The sequence below is a fragment of the Ptychodera flava genome, chromosome 17 (genome assembly GCF_041260155.1).
Source record: "Ptychodera flava strain L36383 chromosome 17, AS_Pfla_20210202, whole genome shotgun sequence".
Classification (NCBI taxonomy): domain Eukaryota; kingdom Metazoa; phylum Hemichordata; class Enteropneusta; family Ptychoderidae; genus Ptychodera; species Ptychodera flava.
In genome coordinates, this window is record NC_091944.1 from 12,268,740 (window position 1) to 12,288,744 (window position 20,005).

General features: G+C 36.7%; 3 protein-coding genes across 3 annotated transcripts; all 3 read left to right on the top strand.

Moving 5' to 3' along the window:
* Window positions 1-569: 569 nt before the first annotated feature.
* Window positions 570-4,610, top strand: LOC139115448 (uncharacterized). Its single transcript, XM_070677557.1, has 4 exons — window positions 570-761; window positions 1,418-1,699; window positions 2,514-3,143; window positions 3,806-4,610. Exons 1-4 carry the CDS (start codon window positions 704-706, stop codon window positions 4,285-4,287), a joined length of 1,452 nt encoding a protein of 483 aa, XP_070533658.1. The 5' UTR covers window positions 570-703; the 3' UTR covers window positions 4,288-4,610.
* A 5,121-nt stretch (window positions 4,611-9,731) lies between these two features.
* On the top strand, window positions 9,732-11,204 carry LOC139115449 (uncharacterized). The gene is made up of 2 exons (XM_070677558.1): window positions 9,732-10,272; window positions 10,530-11,204. Exons 1-2 carry the CDS (start codon window positions 9,840-9,842, stop codon window positions 11,027-11,029), a joined length of 933 nt encoding a protein of 310 aa, XP_070533659.1. The 5' UTR covers window positions 9,732-9,839; the 3' UTR covers window positions 11,030-11,204.
* A 6,192-nt stretch (window positions 11,205-17,396) lies between these two features.
* LOC139115450 (uncharacterized) lies at window positions 17,397-19,325 on the top strand. The gene is made up of 2 exons (XM_070677559.1): window positions 17,397-17,651; window positions 18,164-19,325. The coding sequence occupies exons 1-2, from the start codon at window positions 17,585-17,587 to the stop codon at window positions 18,502-18,504; spliced, it is 408 nt and encodes a 135-aa protein (XP_070533660.1). The 5' UTR covers window positions 17,397-17,584; the 3' UTR covers window positions 18,505-19,325.
* The last annotated feature ends 680 nt before the right edge of the window (window positions 19,326-20,005 follow it).

The following is a 20,005-nucleotide window of genomic DNA, read 5'->3' on the forward strand; positions in this document are numbered from 1 at the left end:
GCACACGGCGTACATAAACTTAAGCACGGGAAATAAAGAAACATGAAAACCTCACAATTTGCTACCTTTGTTGTCAGTTAGCTTTGTGCAATTCTGCTATGAAGGTTTTTTATCTCAGAAAAAGGTTAATGAACTTAGCGGCCATCGATACCAGTAAAAGTGTTAATCAAAACGACAAGATCCTAAATTTACATATCACAATTAAAATTCAAACATCACTGTGACACGTTGCAAGCCCATCACGTGAAATTCTCATGTTTCTTCATTAAGTGTTGACTATTTTCATCGTTCTAGAGGTCATCGATACCAGTGAAATTATTAATTTAAACGACAAGATCTCAATTACACATGCCAATATGAATACAAACCATATTTGCGAGATATTATAATTGAGAACTTGTCGTTTTAATTAACAATTTTACTGGTATCGATGACCGCTAGGTTCATAAACAGTCTGAGATAAATATCTTCGTAACAATTCTACCATTCCATTTTTACATTTGAAAATAAATGACCAATTAAGTATTCATCAACGACGACATACAGGCTAAACAACAAATCAGCTTTCTTGCAGATGACGCCTGTGTATGGAAAGTGAATAGAATGCAACACAGATGGGCCGATGACCAACCCTGGGCAAATTTAGCAGAGCAAGCCACTGACAGCAATTTAACCGGACGTTCTGTCTCACCTTTCCTTCATCATGGACGTCAACCAAGAAGAAGCAGCGATTAATCTCGCAAACGTGTCAGAAAACCAAGGTCAGTGCTAGTATTGTCAAATTTCAAGGGCATCGTCAAAATGTGAGATGATGTCGCATAGACTAAAATGATATAACATGATTACATTATTTTTGCATTATTCTGTACAATTACCTTGATTTTGGGGTGTTTCAAGACACGCATTATAGGACTATTAGCGATGTTGACAAAACACAGCAATACAAAATTTGGTACTCGTCTTTCATCACTTACAAACATTCCATGACGGGCAATTTATCATTCACAGCACATTGAGTTTAGAAGCTTTTTGAGATTCATGTAAAACTTTAAACTGACATTCTTCCCAATTTTATAAGAAATGTTCCAGAGAAATCATTACAAACATGACGCCGATGGTGTCTAGCGAAAATTGAAAGTTTATCGGAAAAAATACCATGATTTCTTATATGCAAAATGATCGATTAATTTGCAGTTTTCAACATGTAGAATGGCGGCGGTGTATTGAGTATTGTCCGTGACCCAATACAGTATGTATCTCAACTGTCTATTGTTTTAGTAACAATGTGAAGGAATTGTGTTTAAAAGAGAGTGGAGTCGTTCAGACAGAGAATGGAGTCGTTCAGACATTTGGCCTAAATGTTGACACTTTACCAGAGAAGTAGATCCAATATTGGAATGTTATTTTTCCTTGTCAGATGCCTCCAAGCCAAAACAGACGATTTGCATCCATACGAGACAGGAATCCTACGATCCAGCCGGCAAGAATGTCGGTAATTCACTGCAACAGCTTTTTCAAGAGGAAAACATTGAAGTCGTATCCTCGCAAGATTACAAGAAACAAGACCTGAAGCAGCCGTTTACGGTAGTGGTGGTTATCGACGCTACGCCTGACAAGGGAGATATATCAGAAAAGGGTGAAGGAACAGTGAGCATAGCTGGAGAGCTGGCTCGCATGGAACCCAAAACAGCACCCGAAGGTATAGTTTACTTAACATTCTCATGTGACAGTTTTTTGACGATATGGAGTCAAAAGCCTATCACGGATTATGTCGCTGTGCTCCTGAAAATTAACTATTATTATAGTGAAATTCTAAGGTTAATTTTTCATTTTGTGTCAATCTATACATATCGTATCCATATACAAGTTTTAGTCAACCACAGTTTACATGTACAAAAGAGATACCAATTTGTATTCATTGCAATGATAAAGGTAGACCTTCATCGGCTAATTATTACTGTTTGGGTCTGAGTTGACTGATACTGACACGTAATAAGTTCAATATCCTGGTATGTCCCTTTTGGTCGCGCTTCCACATTTATGACGTCTCTAATATAAAGTATTCTCCATCTTCTGCATCACCAAAGTAAAATATCACTTACACGCTCCATGATCGATTTGGAAAATGATTAAATTTCTGAAATTAGAAGTACAAAATAATTCATGGGTGGTTTGATATTTAGCATCACACAGCATGTTTGACAGTGGCTGTTTCTGTTTTCATATACAGCTGGAAATGTATAGCATCTGTCCATTTCAGAGATGATTGTCGATACATGGAAAGTCACGTGATTCTCTTCTGTGCCCACTCAGTGTTAATTACATCGAGAAATAATACCCTACTATTTCATTCCCCTTGGAATAGTTTATTTCAGAAGTGATTGAAACTACAGCGAAATCAAGCAAATAAACGGCACAAGGTCAATGACCATGAGCAGGTCGAATGCAAAAAACGACATACACTCTACCAAACCATCCACTAAGTAGTAATTTATTTTATTTGCGTGCTGCAGGTTCGTTCTTGATTGTAATCTATGGCGATGAACTGTCCAAAAACCTCGGCGAGAGTGAAAGTATTGCTGAGAATTGGCTTCAAGTCTGGCGAGTCAAAGACGATAAAGCGTACGACCTGGCACGTAAAGGACGGTGTTTCAGCATCTGGGAAGATTTCAATGAAAAGCAGAGAGAGCAGATTCGTCAATATATTAACGACATCCCGAAAGTGCTGGACGTTAAAGGCACAGCTCGCACCCTCGTTATCGGAGATATCGCCAAAAGCCAAGTTTCTGACTGTGTAAATGACCACCCGCTGATGATGAAACTGGTCACTGACGAGACGGAGAATGAAACTGAGTATGGTTACTTCCATTTCAACAAGGTCAAGGGCAGAGAACCGAGGGTCCAGATTGATTATAACATCGCCATACCCCAAGTGAAAATATGCGAAAGTACAGATATCTCAGTCGCCCTCGAAGAACAACTCCAAGAAATGTACTCGACAAAAGATGACACATCCAAGGCACATACCATCCTCACAAGTAAAAGTACAAAGCTTCGCTATGAGCACGTCTTAGTGGCAAGCCACTGCGACCAATGCTTTAACACGTTATACGAAAAGGAGCTAATCCTTACAACTCAGTTAAGTACGTGTCTATATCTTCGCATAACGTTAAAAGTATAATGATAAAGACGGTTTATGTAAGGCCCTTTAAATAAAATTCTTTGTTTGTTGTCCGCTTGCTGGTAGGTTTTCAGAGAAAATTAAGTAAACAAACACAATGTTAACACTATTAAAAATAAAAATATCATTTTCCAAAAGGAAACCCCCAAAAAATGAGTTTATGTTAATACACTTGTTTTTTCTGTGTTTGTTTTTTCCCAGATTGGCTGGTAAGTTTTTCAAAAATCCAACGACGGCAAACAAAGAATTTTCTTTAAATGGCCTCACTAATATTGCAAGCTAGGAAGATATCAATCATACCCTCCATACATTACAACAACAATTTCAAAAGATCTATCTTTACTGTTCCTATTCTCACATTCTCTTCATAAAAAATTGTCATTTTTCACCAGGAATGTCTGTATCGGACAAGTCGATTGAAGTTAAGACATAATTTCACGAATTCATGTATCGTGGATTTCAGTGAAAATATAAAAGTTTATTTATTCAAGAGCTATTAAAATGGAGTAGCATTTTTTTATTTTGTCTTTAAACTCTGTATCGAGATATTACTATAGTTTGTATAAACAATAGAATTTCAGCGCTCGTTGTTTTATGCAATAAACTTTTGATATTTTTTTTCAGAAAAAGCTGGTATTACACCTGTCGTTGACGCCGTACCTCTCATCGGAGAGGAGTACGCCGATAAAGTGTCAGAGAATACACGTGACTACATCAACGTGGCAAGACGCAATACGCACCAGCATTCCATCGAAGAAGATGAAATGGACGGAAAGTCGTTGTTGAAGGCGTACATATACCACGTCTGTCAGAATCCGAAACCGTCGAAGGGTTCAACAGGTAGAAAACTCGCGATATCTCTGTTGATCGGACTGGCATGCCTCGTCCTGGCCGCTACGTTGGCAATGACACTCCAAGGCGACGAGCAAAAAGACAAGGGGGAAAATGAAAGTGGACACACGGGCTTACCAACAAACCATACGACATATACAACACATACGCCTCTGACTGACCATACAGACTTATTTAACAGCACTCCACCAACAATTCCTACCAATAATAGTACAAACATGACCACTGCAGTTATAAACACAGCAGCGCCATAAAACCATTATTTTATTGTAATCTTTAGTTTAGTAATTGTCGACGATTTACCCTTTTAATAAGTACACTCAACTTGTACTGTATGAATTTTACATAAAACGAGAGGTGATGTTACATGGCTCGTTTAATCCAAGAAATAAAATAATAATTAGATGAATTGCTTGAAATATTGTGAAAATATAAAGGATGGTTTGTAATTTAAGTTTGTTTGTCGTTGCCAGCATGATCTTCCATTCCAATGTAATCTGGGCATGCGCATGTCTGTCCAGCATCCCTTCAATGAATAAACGGAGTAATGGAGTAATCCCACTGCTTACTCCTGCCAGGTGTTGTGGTCACGGTATGAATTAATTAAAATGACAATGCTTCTTTACTTCTTAAAGGAGGGGGTCGTCAGAACTTTGTTCAAAGGTTGCCAGTGACGCCTACGATCGATGTGAACACTGTCTCTAGAGTACGTTAGCGATTGATAATGAAAGTTAAAACATGTTTATTAACAATGAATATCGTAAAATTTAAATGTTGCAGCTATGTTGACGATATCTTGCATGAAATACATTGTTTGTAAAGAAGAAAGTCGCACACGCGCAGTTTAGACTACCCTTCTCCCTTCAAAGGTTTCAAAGTGTGTATAGTCAATTCAAAAAATATTTAATTAATGCATTGATTATGTTCTTTAGACAGTGTGAAAATCGCTTGTTTACAAGATCTCCCTGCATTGAAAGTAGACTACAGCGTGTAGGTCACATATAACGCTGGCAGACTCAGAGATGTTTAATTTAAAGGCAGGTCAAAAAAGTCTAGGCACGTGTTTGGGCCGGCAAGGATGGTATTCCAATGTTGACGTGGTGAAAGGAAGACTTAAGCATCGATTATTATAATTTAAGATGCTATTTTATTCCACTGTACACTGCTGTATGCTACAGTACATAGGCTGATGATTAGCTAGAGGTGAGATGGAGACTGACCAGTAAACACGTGATATATGGTCTCATGAATAGTAATGACAGTTCATGAATAATAATGACCTAGCACTATGTCACTATATTACACTGAACAGTTTGCTGTGTATAACCTTCGATCAGCCCCGATACAAATGTGTGCGGCACAGTCAGCACACTTTAATAATCATAGGATAAATTGTTGACAAGATCAAAACCTCCCTTAGTCTATCCAACGCTTGTTCAGTCTAAACTTTCGGTATTTCAGGTATGCCTGCTGGGGGTTAGATTTCGTAAAAAATATGGCATACAGTGCAGTGTGAAGATTATTCATGATTGCTCGTTTTTCGATCATGACTTTCAAATTGGATCGTATCCCATAAAAGCGAAACTGGTCTTTGAGAAGTCTCAGATGTATCATATGGTATCAAATCTCAAATTAGGTCATGTACGACTAAATTAAGCTAATTAAAATGAAAATTAGAACTTGTACTGAGATTAAATGACTTAATGATAAAGGCTATTACCATTAAATGATCGAAAATAAAAATGACAGTTTCATTTCATTTGCGCTTAGTATAACGTTTTTTGCAATTATCGTTTAAGTCTTTGCTGACTACATCATGATGAAATGCGTTTATATCAGCCATTATGTCGAAATGAGTTGATATTCGGCCATTATGTTGAAATTTAAGTCATTTAATCTCAGTACAAGTTCTATTCGGAGGATTTTGCTGCCTTTTTACAGAATTCCAGTGCAAATGATTATATCAGCCATGGGTGTAAAACGAATTCACCAACATTTCAGTAACGTTTATTCTATTTTGGTCCGCATCTTCACACTATGTAGTTCTCCATCCTATATGTAAGCTCAGTGCAGCCATGCAGCGGCAAAATGGCAAATGCGACTACATCACTCAAGTAACTGCTAATTTTCAATGTAAACGAGGCAGCCGTGGCTCAAGATATTTTATGCTTGTAGATCGTTCATTTTCGGCGTCAAAATCTTTGCTACATCACAATACATTAATCTCTTGGGTTGCCATTGCAGAGTAACACTCCGACACCATTATGTAATAAAGGAAAGCAACTCCACACATCGTCCATATCTTAGTTGTTTGTGTTTAGTTTGTTTTGTGTATTTTAAAAGTGACTGTATTTTAAGTTTCGCTGTTTTGTGCATAGAACTGATTGGCACGGCTAGACACAGCTGTAATCTGCATGCCAGTGCAATCTCTACTCCAGGGTGGAAATACTGTATAACACTATAATCTCTAAACGTTTTATTTCGGAAATTTGCCATACTTTCTTCATCACTCGCCTCAAATTCATCCTAAGCGGATAAATCGTGTGGAATAATTGATAGCTCGTCTGTATTCCCATGTTGTCCAACTTGAAGTTTGTTCCTTCACTGGGAATGCTAGAATGTCTAATTTTGTTCTACTGTGTTTATATTGTGTTTACTAGATTGAAATATAGATATATGTTCCATCAACATGTTTTGCTCCACAAGTTTCTGTTATAAGGGTGTGTATTTCTCTGTTGTTTGTTCTGAGTGGTCGGATGTAAGCTTTGTGAGGTATCACTGGTTGACGAGCTATTTCGAAGCTTCCTTATTGTGTCATCATTAGTGTCTACAACTGCTGTTCCACGTGCACTTCCTTTATCTAACGGTTTGATTGGTACCTCGCCGTTTTCTGATGGTGTTCTCAATGTATTCTCTTCTGTGTTTCGGAAAGGAAACCTAGTTTCAAGAAAGTATGCAATAACATTACACTAGTCTTATTAAAGTTTATTATTTACTTAGGGCATTAATAAACAAATGATCACATATACAACTTCAAGCTTAAAGCTTATTAAAATTATGGTTGAGTTTTATTACAGTGGTTAATTTGTTTATTACATTTGTGATTCCGGGTTGTTACATTAATGCTTTGCTGTTTTATTGCTTTAAGTTTGTGGTTGATTTTATTACAATTGTGGTTAATTTTTACATTTATGGAGATTATTATATTTATGGAGGTTACACAGAGCAACCAGCGACAGGAAAGTGCGAGTAGATTACTCATGCAGGGGGCGTGACGATTTGTTCTCAACGCAAACGAGAAAACCGAATTACTCATCCAGAAGCCACAACGCAAACGAGAAAACCAAATTATTCATCTAGAAATCACTGTACCTCGTTCATGTCCAGCTTCATAACGCATTGATGCATAACAGTGGTTATACAGAGTCTATAGAGATGACTACGGCAAGATCACAACAAGGTTAGTCATTTTACTTTGCCGACAATGATAATTCTATATAGACTGTCTGCGAACATATCATGTTAATTCACGGTTTACATGGTAGAGTAGTCTTGCTTCAGTTCATGGTTATTGTCCGGAACCTCTCTGCAGTTCCACTTTACGTACACCAAAATTTACGGGTAGCGTACATTGAAACTACAAGAACGGGGCCGCGGGGGGATTCTACAAAGGCGCAGCTTGGAATATATCGTCAGACAAACGTCCATTCGTTTGCGTGCGCATGAACAGATACACTGTTGTATCACCCCTATTTGTAACAATCAACCCTATTTGTAACAAAGGGAGTTTCAGAAAAAATGAGTTTCGACAAGGAAAAAAAAAAGAAAATTGCCCCCAAACATACAAATATGCATATTTCATCAATATTTCAAAAAATTCGGCAAATGTTTTTTTGAAAATTAGGTTTTGTTACAAATAGGGTTGCTTGTTATGAACATGGTTGACACGTTACCCCTATTTGTTACAATCAACCCAATTTGTAACAAGAGCAGTTTCGGAAAAATGAGTTTCGACAAGGAAAAAAAAGAAAATTACCCCCAAACATACAAATATGCATATTTTATCAATATTTCAAAAAATTCGGCAAATGTTTTTTGAAAATTAAGTTTTGTTACAAATAGTGTTGATTGTTACAAATAGAGGTGATACACACTGTAAACCCCGGCACACTTTCGTTTTGTCGGGGCATTTATATCATTTACATTTTTCTGATTTGGATATAACGTGTAGTCATATTTTGTCACTTCTACGCACAGTTGTTGTCTTCACGAAACTTGAATCCTTCAAGACAGCTGCAAATGAAGTTCGTGACCTACTAAAGACTGTGTTGAAGGATAGCGATGTCGAAGTGTTACTCTACAAGGATTATCAAAGAGGCTCAGAAAACCTCATGTTATCAGTGGTTGTGGTCATCGACGCAAGACAAAGCAGAACTATAATAATACAGGAGAGAAAAAACAGTAATGTTGATCACATCGAGGAGCTGGCAAAGTTAGAAAAAGGAACATCGCCAAAAGGTAAACACTCCACTCATGCACTGATAATAAGCCGTAAAAATTTATCACTTCTCTAGAAAGAAATATTTCAATTGAGAGGATGAAAATCCGATCAATTAATTTTCTTACGGAAGTGTTATTATTGCAGCAGACATATGACGCGTACTTTCTAACCAACGACGAAAATAACACTTTAATAACAGATATAATCACTTCGTGCTTGAAGTACCTTTTTATTATTCATAATGCCCGGCTTTTAGCATCGAGCACTGTAATTTCCCTCTAGGCAATCTGTACCCTTAAGTACACAGACACACACACAGACACACATACATATATATGTATGTCTATATGAATATAAGTATATATATATATATATATATATATTATATATATATATATATATATATACAAACATATGTGATGTGTGTGTCTGTGTGTCTGTGTGTACTATATAGAAATGCCTTCTTATGTTGACTCCTTACATCATTTAAATGAATTTCATAATATTTCTTCCATGCCAAGGTCCTAAGTAAACACGACTGCTGTACATTGAATTTGACTAAATTTTGCTTTCACTTTCGGATTCAGTTCTCTGTAGTCAATGCATATTTATTCCGAACGAGAATTCGAAGTCTAAGCTAAGCAATCGTTGTTCCATTGGGTCATAATCACTTTAAGAGTTTACGAGCAATAGCAAAAACAGCCTACTTGTTTCCCACTCCCTTTGGTCAAGTCATGATGAAGGCCATAGGTAAACAACTAAAGGCAAATAAAACATGCGTCTTACGTACCAGAAAACATAAACGATCAGAAAATGATGGACAGTGCTTCATTTATCGAGAAAAGTATTATTTGAGCATAAAAAGAAGTGTTTTCTATACATATATAACTGCAATACAATTGTTGCATTTTAAAGTACTCTATTCAGTCCATAATAGTGATAAAAATGGTTAACGTGATGTGTTATGTTGCATATTTAATTTCATACCCTGTAAGTTGAACTGTTTATGATACTTTTTACCTGTAAAAACACGGTTATTGAAGTCAAATAAAACATGTAAATAAATAAATTAAACATATGCTTTCCCCTTCCAAACTCAATATAGTGACCATAGGGATCATATTTTCCTTTCATGTTACAGGATCTATATTGATAGTGATATATTCATTAAATCTGAGAGAAGAAGAGCATGTTGCTAAACACTGGTTACAGTCTTGGAAATTCAATAATACTACAGCCTATGAGCTTGCAACGAAAGGACGATGTTTCAGCATCGAAGTAAACTTCAACAAGAAGCAAGAAGAAATGTTGCGTCAGTATTTCCACTGGGTACCTATAATCCCCGATGTCAGAGTCGATGCTAGCACCATGGTTGTCGGAGAGAAATGCAAGGAACAGGTTTCGTACCTGTTCAGTAACAACCCATTCTACCGGAAATTGCCAACCGATGGATCAGAAGATGAAACCCAGTACGGCTACGTCTCCTTCGTATCCAGTAGTAAAGAACCGACATTACAGATAGATTTCAATACATCCCTCCATGAAGTCAAGGTATGTGAGAGTAATGACTTTGAAGTAGCGTTGAAGAGCCAATTGAAGAATCTGAACACCACCAGATATGGTACCACATCCAGCAAGACGAAAAGGCCTCCTTATGACAACGCCTTACTGTCATGCCACTGCTCCGAGTGCTACAAGATATTGATACGTCGCCGAGATGTAGTAAAGGCAGTGTTAAGTAAGTCTGATAACTTATTGAATGACTTTATGTCATATCGTTAATATCATCATCATTACAACAATACTTGCTTCATCTTAGAGACCATGAACCTATCACACAGCAACAAAAAATTCCAATATTTCAACCGCCACAGCATTGTTATGCCTAAAGAAATTAAGTCAATCGGGTTAATGAAATCCTAGAAAAAATAATTTTATATATTTTAACCTACATTATCTTACAACACACTTAGGATTGCAACACTGTATTTGCAGAAAGAGAAGCTTTTGATGTAGTGAATGACGTCATACCTGTGGTGAGTGAAGACCAAGCCGCTGATGTATCACTGGAAGCCTGGAACTACATTAATGAAATGAGAGTTACAACCAATCAAAGGGGCATTCGAGAGAGTGAGGTGGATGCGAAATCGTTATTGCAGGCATCCATTTTAACTGCTTGCCAATCAGTAAAGAAGAATTGCTGGAAAGATATAAAAAACTTTATTAGGGATCACCGTAAACATGTCATTTGCATTTCCGCCGCGATTATTGTTCTTCTTTTGATTGCAATCGCAATATTACTCTCTGTACCACATACAGCAGTGAAACCAACGCATACTACAACTCCGACACTGAACACAACGAGCGTCACAAACACAACGATAACATCGCCGCTGATGAACACAACCCTACCTACGCTGCCTACAAACTTTACAACTACAGAAAATGCTACGAGCATTTCGCCGACAAATAACACAGTCACATCATTGCCATAGAACGCCACTACAAATCACACATCAGAAGGATACACGACATTGTAAAGTAGCACGATGATCGATGATGTGAACTGAAAATGAGAGAATTCGCTCGAAAATCCAAATACATGTAGTCGTAATAAAAGTACTTCAATATCGCCCAAGTCATTCGGCTATTAACTGCGTACTTAATTGTTGCACTATTTAATATCATTCGAGTTATTTAACGGCAAAAGGTCTCGTAAGAGTTTCAAAATCTTCACAATTTACAATTTTACTGTTGACTGTTAATGAGTCGTTGAATTTAATATTTCCATCTCATAATCCGTTTGAACTTTGATCCATGTAATTTCTTGTCAATTTAAAATAGAGTGTAAATCGAGAGTGATGTCAAATACTATGAATTGGTGTCAATCAACTCAGAGAAGAATTATTATCACCTACTGAAAGCTATTAGATAACACTTGCCTACAATGTTTTCAATCGATTCTACCATGTAGTACAACTATTGAACCAGATATGAACTGAATATGTTCACGTGTTTTACAACAGGTTCATTAATAGTAGTACGCTTCACAGAACAATGAGATATATGTTATCACTATATGTAGCAGGTTTTTTCAACTTCGCACAGTACTCTCAGAGTTTAATCACTTATTACAAAACTTTATTTAATATGCAAATGAGCTGTTAATTAACTTGGTACTGCTCAATGCCTTATGGGACAATTCGATATCCATCAAATCAGCATTTGTAGCACGTTTTATTTAATTTAATGCTGTAATTTTAGAGTAATGTCACTAATTACAAAGTTCATTAAAGCTGCAAGCAGCGTTGGCGGTGCCCAAGCCTAATATTATATATACACACAAAAATTGACATTGAAATTGGGTATTGAGAAAAGATTTTTATCTTATAGTACTCGTCATGTACCAAAATTCGACCCTCTTGCCACTAATATTAAGCGTATAATTGGATATGCAAACAAGTAGAGAGAAAAGGCATAATTAAGCATGGCGGCCATATTTGTTTATTTTTCCAGATGATACTTACACACATTATACAAGTCATCAACATGGTACTCTGTACAAAGTTTCAGCTCAATGAACCATGCCATTGTGGAGAAGAAGATTTTTGAAATTATAACTCCTTTTTTGTAAAATCCAATATGGCCGCCAAAGCATTTAATGAATCATGACGCTTTTCGCAAACTTAAAAGAGCAATGGTTACATGAAATTATTTCCACAATTTGAAGTCAACCTGACAACTGGTTCTGGAGAAGAATATTTTTGAAATTTTCATTAGATTTTCAGAAAATCCAAGATGGCGCCTAAACTGTTTGTTTAAGGTAAAAAGTTTAATTGTGAATTTGATGGGCAGATGGCAAGCATGCCTCACACAAATTTGAAATTAATCCAACCTGTAGATTTCGATATATGACATCGACCATATTTGGAAAATCCAATCAATGTTTCATAGCACAATTGAATATTTATCAAATCAATATTTGTAGCACGTTTCACACAATTTTGGTGCCGAAATTTCAGAGTTATATACCTAATTACAAAGTTTATTAAATATGCAAATGAACTATTAATTAACTTTACACTACTAAATGCTTTACAACACAGTAAGATATCTGTAGTATCAGTATGTGAAGCAGTTTTCATCACATTTGATGCAGTTATTTCGGAGTTATTAATTTTAAGACTTCATGAAATATGCAAATGAGCTAATTATTAACTTGACACTGCTCAATGCTTCTCAGTACAATTGGATATTTATCAGATCAACATCTGTAGCAAGTTTCATCAAATTTAACGCTGTAATTTTGGAGTAATATCACTAATTACAAAGTTCATTAAATATGCAAATGAACCCTTAATTAATTTCACACAACTAAATGCTCTACACCACAATTAGATGTCTGTCGGATCAGTATCTGCAGCAGATTTCATCACATTTGGTGCAGTTATTTTGGAGTTATATCACTAATTACAAAACTTCATAAAATATGCAAATGACCTATTTGTTAACTTGACACTGCCAAATGCTTCTCAGTACAATTAGATATTTATCAAAACAATATCTGTACCCAATTTTACTGACTTTGGTGCCGTAATTTCAGAGTTATATACTTAATTACAAAGTTCATTAAATATGCAAATGAACCTTTAATTAATTTCACACTACTAAATGCTTTACACTACAGTTAGATATCAGTCGGATTAGTATCTGCAGCAGATTTCATCACATTTGGTGAAGTTATATCGGAGTTATATGACTAATTACAAACCTTCATAAAATATGCAAATGAGCTATTTATTAACTTTACACTGCCTAATGCTTCTAAGTATAATTAGATATATATCAGATCAATATTTGTTGCAAGTATCATCAAGTTTGGTGCAGGAATTTCAGAGTTATCTAACTAATAACAAAAGTTCATTAAATATGCAAATGAGAAGATAATTGACATGACACTCACAGTATCATCACAATGTTCTTAGATTGTCATCTGTGAAAAGTTTCATGAAATTTTGTGCAGTATTTCTTGATATATGTCTACACTGTCATTACCGTCTCCATAGGGAAACCATTGTACGGAAAAAAACGATATTGCATAACTTCATTAAAGAGGCACTCCCATTTGGTAACATTTTTAAAACACATTTTTTAAATGCCAACGGTCGATATTTGACGTGGCGACTGAGCGCGGATCGCGAGATATCGATAAAAACATGTCATTTCCCGAGCGTATTTTTCACATCCCGAAGTTTTACGATCGTTTCTGGTTATGACCCGAAACTCCCGAAGTGTGTTGTTGTGCTGATTGACGATATTCTAAGGAGTCCAAAAACGTTCAAATGACGCAATTAATTTACCTCCTACTGCGATGACTTTATATACATCATTATCAATGCCTTTACCTCTGGTAATTCTTTTTTAAAACTTCTCCTTAGTTTTTGTCGTTTTCATTGTTCTCAATCAGTTGTATTACATTTTTAAACAATACCACATAGATATCAGTTTTTACATGTAAAATATTAGTTGCCTCTGATGACTACATTTTGTCGTCTGCCACACAGTTACGCGTGGTTCGATACATAGCGGCCGCCGCGTGTGGTATGCGCGCATACCACGCGGCGGCCACTATGCATACTATGTATCAACCGCACCTATCTGTGCTAGTCACCTATGCGAATTCTGGTGGAATCAGCAAACTTTGTTTTTTCGGTTTTTTTTGCCGAGTCAGTAGGACTCGGCTTTCTCCCATGGGACATGACCGCTCACCGACGAGAGTGGTACTGCTGTGGCGTACAGCAGCGTCAGCGTAGACTCGTACTCCATAGCTTAGTTGACAATGGCCCCAGTGCCGAACGTTCTATGTTCGGAAGCTGAATTCAGGTGGGCCACCGGAATTCAAACTTTAACTTTTTTGAGGACATGTTTTTATCGATATCTCGCGATCCGCGCGCAGTCGCCATGTCAAATATCGACCGTTAGCATTAAAAAAATGTGTTTTAAAAATGTTACCAAGTGGGAGTGCCTCTTTAATATGCAAGCCACACTTACCAAAATCTAATCAGTTCTTGCAAGTAGCATATGGTACCTGTGTATCAAATCTGACTTGAATCCGTTCAGGCGTTTTTGAGTTATCGTGTAACAGAACACACACACACACACACACACACACACACACACACACACACACACACGGACAGACAGACAGACATCGCTATGACATTAGCCCACGTGTTTACACACGTGAGCTAAAAAGGGAGTAAATGTAAGTACTCATACATATAGTTTAATTGAGTGCCGAAAGGAGTGTTTTATGACTTTTCAACTATACTTATGGGACTTTTCATTAGTTATTTTAAAGCCGCTATCAACAAGTTTCAGCACATTGTTTCAATATGTAATATCTCAATTTTATTCAGACTTTTCAATATAATGTAGGGAAAACACAGTATGATGATAACGATGAACATATGCTTCAATTATTACTGTAACAACTGAATAGTAAACACCTCGGGCAGGAAAAGTGTAGAAGCTAAAAGTGTGCTTACTCGTCCTGTGATATCATGTAATTGTAAACGCTGGGCAGATTTGATATATCTATTATCAAAATAGTAATTTGATTGGAAATGCCTGTTATTTGTGATTACATCATCAATTATTGAAAGATTGTGCCTTATTACTTCTTGAGCGTTACAATCAGGTGTATAACACTACAACATTCATGGTTATGTTTCGAAGATAAGATGATTACATTATTGCTAATTTAAAAATCTGCTCGATAAGATCTACAGGAGACTGCACTGTGTCTCGAACACTGTGCCATATCATACCATATGACGTTATAGAAGAGGTATTCTCAGCCAGTAACCTTGTTGTAATCATAGACGCGTGTATGCAGGAATGTATCACACTATTACTTTAACAGTTACTGATGCTCTATCTCCTACGATTCTCAGAAGTCAATTTTAAATTTATATTTGGAGCGTATGACGATTCAACCCAAATAACATTATATTTTGTTATATTTCATTTATGGTCACAAACTCGACCAGAGTTGTTGGAGTAATTTCGTAGTCTTCATTAGACAATGTTGTTTCTTGCCTTGCTATCCACTCTCAATTGACGGATATGTATACATTGCGCTATCTTTGAAATAAAGACATTCAATCTACGTTTACCGATATCTGGTGGAAAGTTAAGTACTATACTACTTTCAAAATTGAAAACGCAAACACCTGAAGAGTAACATTTAAAGGAAAAAAATATTGTGATGAAGGTCAGTATCCCTTTATAACAAGATTTATATGCACAGGGAATTCAGTATCTCTCTTCAAGATGGTGTTGATTATAAGTTGCGTACTTTAGGAACTGTAGTTTGCATATCAACAGAGAGCTTTCGGAAGATGCATGACAGTCCGTAGCGCAATTGCTACAATACCTTGTGATGAGGTAATGTCAGTAAATATCCGAAAAACTAACTCTGACTATAAATTCAAGTCAATCTACTTGATTAGTTAGACTTTCGGATGTTTACTCTTCCATCGACTTTGATAAGAGCAGGAATGTAACTTTGCACACATTACGGTGAAGTGAACAAGGAAGTTTCCCGGATAACTAAATATGACCTAAGATCAGCCCGCTGTATACGTTCCTGCACACCTGGGAGTCCTAGGCTAGCTAAATTGTTGCCCAAGCCAAAACCTCCCTCAGAGCACAAATAATTTGCATTACCTTCTTATAGTTACGAGATGACAGCTAGAAATCACTTTTCTTAGAGTTATGGCCTATAATGCGGAGTGCACATTATATATTATAACTATTTTCAAAGAACATGACCTGCAACTCCTATCTTCGTATCTTTTATAGATAGCTGTGTAGTAGGGTTTTTTTGGGGGGTGGGGTTTAGGGGTGTGGTTTTTTTTTAATTTCCACTCTCATTTTGGTGCTGTGGCCGTGTTTGTAGCTTTGTAATTACCCTAACTTAAGTAAGATATGTGTTTCTATGGGATTTATTGATTTTTTCGTTCAATAGACTATAAATAATAGAAATAATTAATGAAAATTGGCATGAATATAATGTATTGAGATAAAAATCGTCAGCGAAGTCCCATTTTAATAATGCCAATTCAAATATAAAATAATTAACAAATTCACAAGGCTAATCTAGGATAATTGCTACAGACATTTAGTGGACATACCTTCCTGTTCTCAACTCAGACAAGAACAATTGAATCGTTGTCTAGATCTTCTATCAGAAAGACGGCTCTGGTCAGTGCAGAAATCACTATTTACATGCAGAGCTAAAATTGTGACCCATGACAGAGCGGACCAAGTTTTTATCAGCTTAAAATGACCACTAAGCATGATCACAACAACGAAAGTCGTTCTTAAGTTCATGGTAACCTACTCTGCCAGTGATAAAGTTATGGACACTTTGCGAATCAGGATCTTGTAAATGCGTAGTATAGTACGTGTCATCTTCAGGGATCATACAGGATAGCTCCATACGTTTAGGGTCTTGTGCAGCACACAAATGTTGTGAAGATAACATAATAGATAGAAAGAACAGACTAATTTTAGTCTTTGGATAGACCACACAACAGAGGTGCCGAATTTAATGAACTAGGGCAACACTCTAGGTAGGTAAAACATGATACAATATATGCTGTCAGATGGAATCGGTTTTGAGACACATGGGTAAAACAATGTTTTTGTCGAATGCAGGTGGCCACTGAGACGCTTGAGTCACACCGAAGTGTCTATCAAGTACAAGATTTTCATTTGGCAAAGGTGAACAACAAATAAACGAACGCTTCCAAACATCAAGTATTCCGTTTCCGGTCCAATTCTCGACCTGGTACTTGCCCATTCATAAGCACAGCGCAGCCAGCGTCAGAATAGGGAATAGGCTGATCCGTCTATCGGGTGTGACATCTTGTTCTAGACGCTGACGAGAACGACTGACGTTGTTTAGGTTTACGAGAGACTGTTCTGGTCTGTATTCACCAGAAACCAGTGTTACTCGCTCACTTCCATCGTCAAAACTCCAGATGCATTACAGTGTTGGTCAAGAATCTGTAAACTTAGAAATGGAAACTAAGGCACGATCATTACAAGGTGAGACATTTTCACGTCCATTGTGAACTACTCATACATTGATTAATCATTGTGTTCACTTTACGAAGGCGGATCTTGTAAATGGGCGGTGAAGTTAGTAGTTTTATTTCGGTAAAGTGAGTGCGCTGTCCTTAGTTGCCTTTTTTCGTTTTGTGATGCTAATTTTACTGGATTCGAATTTTCTTGCCGCTCTTTGTATTCCTTCGCGTTGTTGCACGGCTGCATTGTAATGTATACAGGTACGTTATTTATTGTCTGACTTTTAACTACCATTTTATTAGTCTTGTCAATTTTCAACTGTTCTATATTGTATTATTTAGTGCATTAAAGTCATTTTATGAATGCATTGATTTAGTGAAGTGAATGAAATAAAATTAAAATGAATCACACAAACACGCACTCGTTCGTGTGGGTACACACAAAAAGAGGCACATGTTCATTGTCTGTCTAAACGGTACTTTGATGGCATTCGTGTAAAGCATAATGAACGACCATGTTTCATATCTACACAGTTGCTATCTACTTCAAACTCGAATCCTCCAAGTCTGCTGCCGATGAAGTTCTTAAGCTACTTACAACAGTGTGTAAGAACAGTGGTGTTGAAGTTATACCCTACAAGGACTATCAAAAGGGCTCAAACAACCTTCTGTTATCTGTGGTGGTGGTCATCGACGCAAGACAAACAAATATCGCTGACGAACAAAAACCAATCACTCCGTATGAAGATCACGTGGAGGAGTTGGCAAAGCTTGAAAAAGAGACATCACCAACGGTAATTGACAAACTCTGGAGGTTAAGCACCTCCACGGATATCAAATATTTGAAACTAGAGAATACAAACCTCGTAGCTTGAGATTTTCTGAAAGTTACTAGAAAATACGGGATGTATACTTTTACTCAACGAACGTAGTACAGATCAACGTTCATTTCAACTCGATTTCCAGTTGTGAATAAAAATCAGCTGAATATATTGAATGTGATAAGGGCTTGCTATTACTTTCGGATGCGAGCCGGGTAAGCTTTAGTATATATACATGCAAGCTCGATGCGTCAGCCTTGCACACTGAATGATCTTCAAATCTTTTCTCTACCAATGTATTAAGCCAACCTTTATGTTCGTTATAATCGCTTCAAACCTTTATTAGCAAAATGGCGTTTCACGTTCCTATCCCTGAACACGAGTCATGGTGATTACCATAATAAAATAAATATACCATAACTATAACATACCATAGAGCTGTATTTAACTTTCACATATCAAGGATTACAAAAGTCCCTAAATAAATGCACTTTATTTAGGGTATCACACTGAGCAAAAACTTAAATGATAAAACCGTTAATATTTTTTCTACACTCAAAGATCAGTCTTCTAAACAAAATTACACTTTTGATGTACAGAGAAACAGATTACGGTTTATTATCCGGCAAATAAGTTTCTCTCCCTTCAAAAAAAACACACGGCTGATGCGCAACAATAACCAAAACCATAACATTGAACTACAAATGTGACACACAAGTTTCATCCGGAAATATGTTCGTCTGGCATAGTTTCATCCGGAAATATGTTCGTCTGGCATATGTACGAAGCTACTATTGCACTATTGATCAGCACTTAATGAACTGACAATGCTTCCACCTTTAACAATGGCTACGCAGAAATGTGTGTAGATTTAATAAATGCCTTAAAATCCTTAAACATTTCCTTCAATTGATTTGATCTGCATTTGAAATATTTCCAAGAGGTTGTGATACACACATGTTCCCGGTCAAAGATAATGTTGTGCAATTGATCCTTCATTGCTATCATATTACAGGGTCTTTATTGATGGTGATATATGGCGATTCGAAACATTCATTAAATCTAAACAAAGATAGGCATGTGGCTAAACACTGGTTAGAATCTTGGCGATCCGAAGTTGATAGCCTGAGAGATACTAGAGCCTGTGATCTTGCAGAGGAAGGACGATGTTTCAGCATCGATAAAGACTTTAACGAGAAGCAAGAAGAAATGTTACGTCAGTATTTTCATCGGGCATCTATTGCCCCCGATGTCACTGCCAATAGGGCACGATCACAACATGGTGAGTCATTTTCAAGTTTATAGTAAACCACTCAGACATTGACAAATCATTATACACACACGAATTCTAGTATTTGAGCATGGTCACGATTGGATGCAGCACTGCACCCAGATCATGATATGTAACGTAATACATTTCGCAAAAATACCATAGAATTTCCTAACAGGGACTTGAAATCGCCCATGCATGTAATTGTCAGGGTCATAATGCTCCAATGCAGACCATGGATTCCTATCGACTGTGTATGTGCGAGTAACTCTTTATCACACTAGT